The 11473-nt window shown below is 45.1% G+C and overlaps 2 protein-coding genes across 2 annotated transcripts in view; one reads left to right on the top strand and one right to left on the bottom strand.

Annotated features, from left to right (window-relative positions):
• Positions 1 to 11473, top strand: part of LOC131882746 (innexin shaking-B-like) — a 74963-nt gene that overhangs the window by 49330 nt on the left and 14160 nt on the right. The window lies entirely within an intron of this gene.
• On the bottom strand, positions 179 to 2153 carry LOC131882744 (hepatic sodium/bile acid cotransporter-like). The gene is made up of 2 exons (XM_059229995.1): positions 1495 to 2153; positions 179 to 1437 (listed from the first exon to the last, which is right to left on the bottom strand). Exons 1-2 carry the CDS (start codon positions 1892 to 1894, stop codon positions 254 to 256), a joined length of 1584 nt encoding a protein of 527 aa, XP_059085978.1. The 5' UTR covers positions 1895 to 2153; the 3' UTR covers positions 179 to 253.

The raw sequence follows: 11473 nt of genomic DNA, 5'->3' as shown, positions 1-11473 counted from the left end.
AGACGAGTTTTTTTAAACGCTTGTACCTCTGAATTAAGGCCTGGACGTTACAACTAGAATGAGCCTCCTGTCAACACTTTGGCGTGTGTATTTCATACTGATTAACGTCCAAGCACTTCCTCTCCTCCCTTGAATTTACTCGCCATTGGTTTTCAATTGGTTGTAATGGGCGTCAGGCTGCTGTGGCAAGACTTTTTATTAAATTATCACGGGCTCTTATAAGAATCGCACCTTGTATAGCAATCACTCGTATTCATCGGCTAGTGTCTGGTTTGAACGTCAAAGTTCCAGCCAAGTTCTTCACAATTGGATTGGAGTCGTCGTCTGTGGCTAGAGTGAATTCAGGGTCCTTGCCAGTCTTGGCTTGTTCTGCGTCTTCAGCAGGCACTGCCCTGAATTTAACCCCTGCTCGCCATTCGCTCCAGGCCGTGGGCTGGCCAGTGGCGCATCGATAGAGCTCGTAGATTCCAAACACCACAAACAAGATTGGACCCGTCGAACAGAAAAAGAATGAGATCACGGGGAACAGTCCAATTTCACTGTAAGGACTGGGGAAGGTCATGGTTAGCACCACGAAAGCAATCCCCCCATTTTGAATGGCAGTCTCCAGAGATATGGCGATGATCTGAGGGCGCCCTTGTCGGCAGATTGCGGCTAGTCCGGCGCCCGTCACGTAACCAATGGTACCCACCAATAATCCCGCCACGAGATGCCGCCACGTTACCAAGTAGAAGTAGTACTGGTTACTAAAGGAAGCGACCACCGGCATCACCACGAGGCACAAGGCGAAGAAAGGCTTGGCCGCGTAGTTCTTGACTCGCACGGCCTTCTCTCCATATTTGCACTTCACCAGACTGCCCGCCCCCACAGGAATGATGAATGAGAATAGTGAGATGGCAATCATATGATACGGCATGGTGATATCCTTAGCCGTGTATTGGGCGCCCAATAGGAACACCCACAGGGAAGTCATCCCAAAACTAGCCAGGGTGCTGATGAAGGTCATGGTACAAGATAGATTCACATCGCCGCCCCACATGGCCGTCCAGAAATTCGAGTTGGCGCCCCCTGGCGACGAGCCGAGAATCAGCAAGCCCAAACGTTCATAGTCCTGGGTGAGGATCCATCGTCCCACGAGATAGGCAGCCACGGGCATAAAGATGAACTGAGACACGAAGCCGATGGCGGGTCCAATGGGTTTCTTGAGCACTTGTTTCACGATGTTGATATCGATTTCAATGCCCATGAAGAAGAGTGCCACAAAAAGGATGGCAGTAAAAAAGAAGTTGAGATATTGCATGTACTTCTCCGAGTCTCGAGCCATCACCAGACGCGCTATTGAAATGTCTGTTCCATCCACTTCGTTGGGAACACTTGCCTGGAAGTATTGTTTTTCCCCATCGACGTCCTCATAATAGAATTTGAGGGCATAGATACCTAAATTCACAACGAATTAGAGACACGTATGCTACCTTTATGAACATCCTTGCTTACCCAGCATTGCCGATCGTAATCGAATGGTATTGTTCCGCTCCGATCCCAGTTCCATCGGAACATACCCACTTTCCAGCCATATATCACTTGCCTCGTCATAATTGTAGTTGGAAAACTCTTGGATCCAGAATTGAAAGTACTTGGAATCCACCTCAAAATGGACGTTGACATGGCTTTGATCCAAATTTTGGCAGGCTTCCTCTCCCTCCTCGGCAACACATTGAATGGACAAAGCCAGCTCTTCTTGGACTAGTTCCTCACCTCTTAACGTGAGTGGAAGCACATCAAGTCGCCAATCATTGACATTGAAAGCCTCTGACGGACCAAGTGAGCCTAGAAGGAGTAGCACGCCCATCACCACTTCCATCAGGGGCCATTTCCGAACAAATACTGTGTCCATGGCTATTTGAATCAACTGATAGACAAAGGTGTCCAAACGGAACTGGAAGAAGACTCTCAAGAATGGGGGTCTCAAATGCCGCCTGCAAGTCGACTCAAGATAGCGATTGAGTTCTCAGATTCTTTTAGCGTTTCATTGCGAGAAAACGTTAACAAGAGTAAAGGAAAAGTTCACGCTGGTCGTGCAACTAAAGCAAAAGAATGCTACTATATCTCTACGCTGAATGAGGACGATGTTCAATAATGATGACAGGAGTTACACAATTTTGCAATATAGTATTCTAGATAAGACGCCGACTCACTTACTTATTACCAAAGATTAACACCGCACTCGGCGGCTCGTTTCCTTAAATGTATTTGTGATCCAAGTGATTTCAAGGCTCTCCTCGATCGCTTAACGTACAAGTTATCTTTTTTTTTTTTTTAATCAGGGAACAGTACGTGCATTTTCAATTGCAAGCCAAAGAATGAGGACTCCTTGATATCATGACACATGTCGGTAATAAATAGCATTCAAATTAAAAGGATCTCAGTGACCAAGAATGTCCTTTTTACGTACGAGTATTGCATACAAAGAAAGTGGAAGGGTGGAAAACGGAGAGAGTGGTCAATCGTTTCGGTGTTCCATCTTTCTTCTCCGCCCTTCCTCGATGCTTACGTATTAAGTAAGCCATCTTCCTCCAGTTGGCTCAACCAGGATTGGTGGTTGGCTGGTTGGTTGGTTGGTTCTTAGGCCAAGGCCACCCCTACCACTACGCGAACAAATCTTGATTTTCTGGTCCATCCTCCGTGAGGCACTGATTGTTGAGCTCCAAATTCTGGAAGACCCAAGGTTGTGGGCCAACCTCTTAGTGCTTGTGGGCGACCAGCAAATCTAGCTAATTTGTATCGAGCAAGAGTTAATCTGCGGCAAACTTTTCCACCTTTACCTCACTTCAGTTAATTTTCTGGCCACGCTCTGCTCTACCAGACACCAGATCCTCTTACCAGATAACCTATGGTTGCCTTGAAGGAGAATGAAAAACTTTCAACAGTCTCATACAACCCATGAAATCATTACCAAAAGGGAATTGGATAGGATTGCTGGCCTGAAAAATCAAGCTACAATATATATTGGATCGCTTTCAAAAAGGAATCTTCCACAAACGGTGTGTACTGTGCATCCATACATACATTTTTTGTGTGTATGTGCTTCCATGTGTCTCCACAAACCACCGGCAGTCACGTTTCCCCCTTTTTATTCTGTAAGATTGTGGACAAACAGATCAGATTACGTCGGTGTAGGTAAGTGTCTCTCAGGTTTCCTCTCTATTTGTTGCTATCTGAGACAAAACGAGTTGGTCAAAAGGACAAAGACGAAGACGCGTTTAAACCTTGTCTTTTGTGGGTGGATTTTGACGTGTGTTCAAAGTTCAGTTCAGAGCTTAGGTGGGAAAAAAATGATAAGAGCTTCAAACCAGTTTTGATTGATGATTTTCTTCTCATTTGTTTTTTCGCCAAGGTACCGTGCTACATCACCAAGACATAATAACATCCTGGACCCCTTTACCTATCCGTTTTGAAATTCATCGTTCTTGGGCAGTATCCTGTTTGACATATCAATCAACGGCTTTGACGGATTGTAGGTATGTTAGTCGTCCTTCGAGTTAGACGTCCAGAATGCGAAATGTCATTTTCTGAGCAGCCGTCGGCTATTTTAAGACTTTGGGGAAGTTTTTGAGGGAAATATTGTTACCCAAGAGAGGCAGAGCCCCCGGCGACTACGACATGAGTCCAATTTGTTTGTGCATCGGCCTCGTGAATTGGCTTACTTGAAGGACCAAAGCCACCTAGCTGGTTGGCGCTCGATGGCTTGATAGTAGGTAGTTGGTAATGGGTAGTGTGTGGTTTGGCCCAAAAGATGGAAAAGCCAAGTTTCTCCCAATAACATTGAACGGTGGTCAGAAGCGCCTTAATCATTATCGAAGGTATTTGACCTTGGATGGAGCTGAGATCTCATTCTCCCGCTTGTCGTTTTCTTTTCGATTATCTAGCCCCTTCTCCCTCTCTCTGGAGGCTCTCCTTCTTCTTCTAGTTGTTGTTGCGGTTGTTGTTGCTGCTGCTGTTATGGTTGTGATGGGCGGAAGGCTTTCGACCATTCATTGCAATGTGTCGAAGAGGCCGTCCCAAAGAGATAGATAGAACAGCACATCACATTCTGTTGTTTGGGCCTTTCTCCGCACCAAATTTGGACCCGTTTCAGGTGGCTTTTTTGAATCTGTTATTGTTCCATCGTGGATTGTGGGCTTATCGGCCCCATATTTTGTATTGTTTGCAGGATTCTTAGCATCCCTTTCCGTGGTTTCAATTAATTTGTAGGATCCATTGTCAACTCAGCCTGTTCTGAACTGAAGCTCATCTCGTCTCAGTTGTCTACTGGTCGATTCGTCTTGTGGGTGTCCGTCCGAGTACTTTTCGAGGTTCCAGCGATCCAATAGCCGGCCTCATATCCTCATCAGGATCGGTCTGGTCGTGAAGGATATTTCCTCCTTCAATCTAGGTGTCTGCTCACTGTTCTGGCTGGCTCTCTCTTTCTCCGTCTCTCTCCTTGATGGTCCTAGTCCCAGTACGTACGTACGTACGTACGTACATGGTACGTAGTATTCCCCAATCGCCGCTAAAAACAATGAGAACGCTTCGAGAAAATCTGGAAACAACAAGATCATCTGGTTGAGGAAACAAATCAACAGACCACTGGTGGGACTAAAGCCAAGATTCCTGAGCCAAGTCCTTGTCCTTTTACATTGATCGATTCTCGGCCATAATTGCGTGGTGGGCTCTTTAGGGAGCTGGGCTTCATGGGGATTTTCGTTACTCGAAATCCTTTGGGCATTTGCTTCCGCCAAGAAAGGAACTTGCTCGGGATCGCACGAGCGGCGTTCAATCGGATTCCATTCGCTTTTGAACTCAAATCATTGGAGGATTTTGACGTCGTACGTACCTGGGTCACATCAATTGTAGTCTTGCCACCGTCGAGACCTCGGGGCGAAGTAGAGATAAATCCATCCAACGTCGCTTAAAGAGCAACAAAGAGCTAGTCCCAAAACTAGGTACGCACTTAATAGCTCTCCAGCCTGGATTTCATTTCAGGGCTATGCAAATGGGAATTGGATGCCTACTTCATTTTATCACCTCGTTCTTGTTTTCCACTCCCGTTTCCACGGACGGACAAACGGACGGATGTGTTTGCCTTGTGTCTTCTGCGTTCTTCTGGCATGAGGGACTGTTACTAAATGGATTTGTTCCTCGTCCCACTCGCGTTCCATGTAGTCAATGAGGCACTAGCCGTGCCAGGCGAATCCTTCTCCCAAGCAAGCCAGAAGCACTTGAACAATTGAGATCTAAGATGAGACAAAGGCTCAAAGCTCCTTCTCTCAAGGGCACAGAGATTCTTCACCCATTGTTTCGAGAGACACCAAAGAGTCATCTAGAATCTGGACGGAGAGAGTCCTCAAGACTTCGCAGACAATTAACTATGCAGGTTCGCCAAGAAAAAACTACACTATGTACGTACGTACGTACGTACATGTAGGAACTATGGTCTACGTAAGCTCGTGGTTGTTTTGTAGATCAGGCCACATACTTGCTTTCGAATGGCTTATTTTTTCACGTATGCAAGGATTACAATGACGCCTCGGACATTTTTATACCAGCCTTGCATTTTGAAAGCTCATTACAGTGTGCAAGATGCCCTTGAGGAACGAGAGTACACCAATGAATTTCTTGTTATTTTGAATGGCACACAGCACCTTAATATACCAAGAGTAGCAATAATAATCATATCAAGTACTGTACAAAGAAGGTGTGCATACAATAGGGAGTGCAAAAATCGTTACAGTATACTCATGGATAAACAAAAACCAACCTAAACGTGGTTGCTGCGTGATTTTTAACTGGAATATTGCTTTGTTTTCAAGTTACCAACATAATGGAAAACCTAAAAATAGCGCTGTGAATGAAATTCTTTATGAATTATGACTGATATGAAGTATGATGTATTTCACTAGAAAAAATATGCAGGCGCTCCTATGTTCCTCAATCTATCTAAATTAAGCAAAAAATCAAAACCATGTCGAGATGGAAGTTACGGTGCCGGATCCACTGAGGTGGCTTCAAGTGTTGAAACCACCAAAAATATGTAGTTGAAATTAAGGTCCAAAGACTGCCAGGCCAGTCTTCATTCTCCTGTTATTGTTGAAATATGTCTTTCATCAATTGCTCACCGCTTTTAAAGGTGTCGGGTAGAGCAATTTCTAACCAAAAAAAATATAATATTCCGGTAAAGATGAAATGGTGAAATGTTCCTCCATATCCGTATCAACCAGAAGACTCCATGCTTCGTCACGGCCTGAAATCCACGTGTGGTTGCTGCAGAGACTCACTCACATCTTTGGACATGCTAATGTTGACTTTGTATTAGATAATTAGATAGCAAGCGTCATTACGAGATGGAGAAAATGGCATGCTCCTTCTAGGGGGCAGGGACCTTGCCGTCACAGTGTAACCTCTTTTTGTATTGCCTTCTTTTCAAAAATACAAAAGCGAGCTACTTTTGCTGCTCTAAGAATGATGTCAATGATTTGGATGCCTTCAATATACGTCAAATGAAGGTTGACCCGAAAGAGCTATGGGAAGTTGGCCACTGGCAAGTGATCTACGCGGTGGTTTCGTATACGTAGTATACTTTTCCCTATTCATGAGAAAGGCCAAAGTCATTGATGCGTTTGGTGATTATTAGAAAGGGTGGACGGGACGAAGTGTCATCTAAAGTTCGGCCACTTCTCTTTTTTGGTCGAGGAAGTTCTCAGCTGTCATCAGAACATGTCTCTGATGACACGGAATGAAGGACGATCTCCCAAAGGACTTTCCCTTCCACTGATGGTCCAGGAGTGATGTCCCATGGACAGACCAGATTGCTTCTGAGCCATCACGCCGACAAGACTGGGAGTGACACTTTGGAACCACATCCCTGCTAAGCGTATACTTATTTATATGGAATACTTGATCACTCCTTCATGCATGCGGCGGACTGTGGGTCGAGGCGCCCAAAACGAAATCCAACTTATGGTCTTCCAAGGTCTCAGTCCTCGCGCATCAGGGAAACAATGTGGTCCTTAAAGGTTCGCATCACCCAATTTCTTGCCAATGGAAGCGAGCAAAACCAGCGTCGAAGGTTCTAAAGACCTTTGCGCCATTACCGTTTGGAACGAGGAAGAAAACTTTCCCTTCTGAAGTCCAAAGAATTTTTCAGGCCTTTAAGCCAGGCTGTATTAGATTTGGCGCAAGATCAACTAGGCCAGTCTGAATCGGATTCCAAATCCTTTGAGAACTTGACGCCTTCTACGTACATACATCATTGGAAAATGGGTCTAAACAATCCTATTTATTAGTATGGGTGGGAATTTACTGTACATGCATACGTAGTCTGTAGGCATCCTCCACTCTCCCAAGCCCTCAAACGGTTCAGTGAGGGCGCATCAGAGAAACCCTCGTGAGTATAAAGAGTGTGTGGGTGTACGAAGTTTGGAACACATCTGTGGTGGCATGAACGAGTTCTGTTGTTGTCAGATGCCCATTGAAGTGAAAGCGAAAAACTTGCCCCAAGGAAAAGGGAGAGAACGAGCAGGATATAGGAACCATGAGGAAAAAAACCGAGGATCCCTTACGGGGGCTCTGGCCCTGGCTCTGGCTCTCGGATATCTTGAATGGGAGAGGAGGAGGCAGTGTGAGTGTGGCGCTGAATTAAATCAAACAACCAAGCAGGCACCAAATCTGGCATTCTCGAAGAAAGATGAGATTCCTCCATCATGAGTCCAATAAACGATTTTCTCTCACTCGGAAGTGTCCCCGTCGTCATTGTCGCTTCGACCGGACTTGGCACCATTCGCAGAGTACAAAGACTCGGAATACAATTGGCAAGGCCTCACCCTTTGAAAAAAAAGCCTTCCCATCTGATACTAATGCCAGTCTTTGTTGCCTCTAAATAGGATAGTTATACTAGGAGGCCAGGCGGGAGCCCAAGATGAGGAAATATTGCTTTTTCTATTGAGCCTATTTTATCGATTTTCCAGCGTTGAAATCATAAATGATGACATAATAGGATGTTTTCAAGGCCACACAATCCATCTCAGATCAACGCAGAACTCAACGGGGAAAGGAAAATGAACTTATTTCGATTATGAAACCCGCTCAATTATTGCCCTAAGCGGCCAAAGTTCTCTTTTGAAAAGACTTTATGCATTCTGGCAAGTGTGTCAAGTTCTCGTTCCATTCTTCTGAACTTGTCAGAATAGCCAAGACCCCCGAAGAAGATGGGCCAAGTTCCCCTTCCCCACTTATCAGCGGATGCTCGCTTCATCTTCTTTCAAATGGTCTCACGTGGTTATTTTTCTTGGGCTGACAAGTTCAACAGCTAACCCCTCCCCATTTCCGGGGTAAAGCCCCAAGTATGGAGAAAGGGTAAAAAATTATTTCCTCTTGTTCCTTCATTAACCCAATTCTTGTTGACACACTTAATCAGATGGAACACCACATGGCGCTGCTCGTGGTTGTAGACCTCGGCTGAACCGAAGATTTACTAAATTGGTTCGCAGTCGATGACCAACCAGAGGGGAGACAAACCAAAGGAGGTTAATGTTCTTCAAAGACAGGAAACGTACGTGTCTTTGGTGCTTCATGGGATGGAAAATTTCAACTTTCAATACAAACTTCAAATCAGTTTGCTTGAAACATGGGGTGGGATTTGCGACGGCAAAACTACGTTTATTTTGGTCTTTCATATTATCAGGCTTTCTTTTACTCCATGGAATTGTGACGTCCTTCTTTGGCTTTGAAATAAAGGATTCCCTCTATATGATGGACCAACCTAAGTAGTCATTGACCACTCGCACGAATATACAAATAGATCTCAGATCAGATGTGAGGAAAACTCTTAAGTAATCGATACCCGGTTCATTACGCACCTACACAGTATAGAAACACTATTTTCCTCGTCCATCCGGGGACTGTTGTCAGAGGATCGAGAGGTTCTAATGAAAGGCGGAACACACACATTTTTATGTGACGGCATGAAACACGGACCTGAAAAGCGAGCTTGTGTGACTGTCATAAAAATGTCTTTATCTTGATGCTCAGAAACTCTCGAGTGTGGGGCAATCGGGCGCTCATCTTGACCTCCTTTTTAGATCGTTATCATCCATATTTCGTCCCCCCACCATTCTCCCCGCCCTCTCCCCTCCTCCCTCCCTTGTACCGGTATATGCTGTATGTATATGCCATTCTCTGGCGCTTTGGGCACATGCCAAAGCAAACCAGTTCATTCGTTTTATCTTCCTTTGAAGGGTAAGAGAAGTGGGTGGAAAATGAGGGGCACCTTTGACCCTTCTTTGAGCCGAGATTCGTTGTTAGTAAAGAACTGTCTCCACTTTGGAAGGGGTGTCGTTGGCATGTTTGGGCACTCCGACCCACTCACCCACTCATTCGCTATCTGTGTCGTTGTCCCCCTTTGATTCCCAACCCTCGATTGTAGTGTAAAACACCTCGCAAGATGTAAACCCTGTCGGATCTAAGATCCTTCACTCTCCCTCTCGTCTCTGGTTCTCCATATCCGAGGCCCTCAACTATTCTGTGAGAGTGTCGGTATCATGCAAAGCACGTCCAGGTTTCTTAATGAAGAAGATGCTAGCACCCTTGAGCATTCATCTCTGCTCATATTACCCCTCTGGAGAGGAATAAATTATCAAATGATTGTGTCTGCTCGTGACCAAGGAACTGGAAACTGAAGCTAGCCGAAGCATCCGCTAACCCCTTGTGCTCAAGGAGCTCAATCAAAGCGAGGATTGGGAACGAGCACTCGTGTCGAAATGGGGCTCTCTTTACTCTTGTCGAGTTTGGACTGGAAAGGCACGAATCAAATGGATAAACTGTCCAAAAGTTGGTGCCTTTCCGACATCTTCAAGCCACTTGATCGGTCTTAATTAGAACAGAAAATTTATCGGATTTCACTGATGAATTTCTCCTCCATGTTATTTTCGAAGCGACTAAGGGGATACGAGAGTCTGTGATTTGAATTGATTGAGACGAAACATGAATAACCAAAATGGATTTAACAAAATCATGTTCAACTCGGTATACTACTGTACAGGTTACCACGATGTTCTGTGAGATAGGGACTCTTTTCTCAGGTTTTATTCTCTCTTTTCTCCAGTTTGAAGAAAAGTAGTTGCCAGGAAAGAGAGGGCCATTTTGATCCTGAATTGTAACAACTTCCTAGTTCACTCTAGGTATGTTAGAGGCAGGATATGATACATTTGGTAAATGCATGCCTTCATGTCTGCTTTCCATTTGGTTTCAGGTATGTTCAATGCTACACATGCTGGCATGGGAACCATTTCAGAGTCTTTCTGACTCAAAAGTTAAAAAGAACCATTCCGGGAGCTCTCAATAGATATAACCCAGCCCAACCACAAAAAACATGGGGTACCATAAATCAAAAACCGAGCAAGCAAGCATTGCAAAATTATTTTCTTCGTCTTTTGTTTGGTCGTTCCCAAAGCTTTTCCCCGAACCAAGTAGGATGTACTGTTCTCCCACGTGTGCGTACGTCGAACAGAGTGCGCGTGACTGGTTTCACTAGTCTTTTTGGTTCCCTGGGTTCATTCCCGCTTGATTCGATCAAGGGTTTTGGACAGAGGGAAAAACTGATTTAGGAAAAGACAGGCGACTTTTTTGCTCGCCCTTTGGAAGTGGGAGTAGCCCCGAAGTTTATTTTGTTCCACCAAAGCTATCGCAGAGACAGCCCACAATGTGTACGTAAGTATTAGTACTGGAGAGAGACTGAGAAACCGAGAAACAACAACAAATGTGAAAATTGATAGCCAAGATCTGCCATTTTCCAGCCCAGAATTTTACTGTGATAGCTATTTGGGAGACCAACTCCCCAGCGAGGTTGTGCAGGTGATTCTGTGGGAAAGTGTTCCAAGAAGAGAAGTTATGGATCAACTCACGCCTTGCTCTCAAAGTGCATTTCTGTTCTACCCATAGTGGAACTTTTGATACTCGCGATGGAAAACTTTCAATGGGGGAGAAGAGACGTTGGATCTAAATTGGCATTGATGTCGACTAGACTGACATCCAAGCATCCTCTAACTGAGATAAGTTATAGGGAGAGAGATGGGGGGAGTGGATCTTTGAAATATCTGCATCAGCCAGATACAGTAGTGCAGGCACACCACGCAGGCCTGATCGTTTGTTGCGGTCTTTCCCACCAACGTGTCTCCTTCAGAGCGATTGAATGGTTGGTGCGTATTCGATGGATATACTTGAACTATTTGAACTTGAGGCTTTGGCTCGCCTTGGACGGACCAATAAGACCAGCTTAATGGGAGGATCAGGACTGGCATGCACGTCCCAGATACCATCCCATGGATTTATCACCCGTATGGATCTGTGACATTGCTTACCTCCCATCCCCATTCCATCAAAAAATGCATTTACCGGACTACCAATCCCATCCAACTCGAGGCAGTCAGTCGCTCTTCTC

This window comes from Tigriopus californicus, chromosome 6 (assembly GCF_007210705.1).
Source record: "Tigriopus californicus strain San Diego chromosome 6, Tcal_SD_v2.1, whole genome shotgun sequence".
NCBI lineage: Eukaryota > Metazoa > Arthropoda > Copepoda > Harpacticoida > Harpacticidae > Tigriopus > Tigriopus californicus.
The sequence above is the reverse complement of the archived record's forward strand: the minus strand, read 5'-3'. Positions and strand labels throughout refer to the sequence as shown.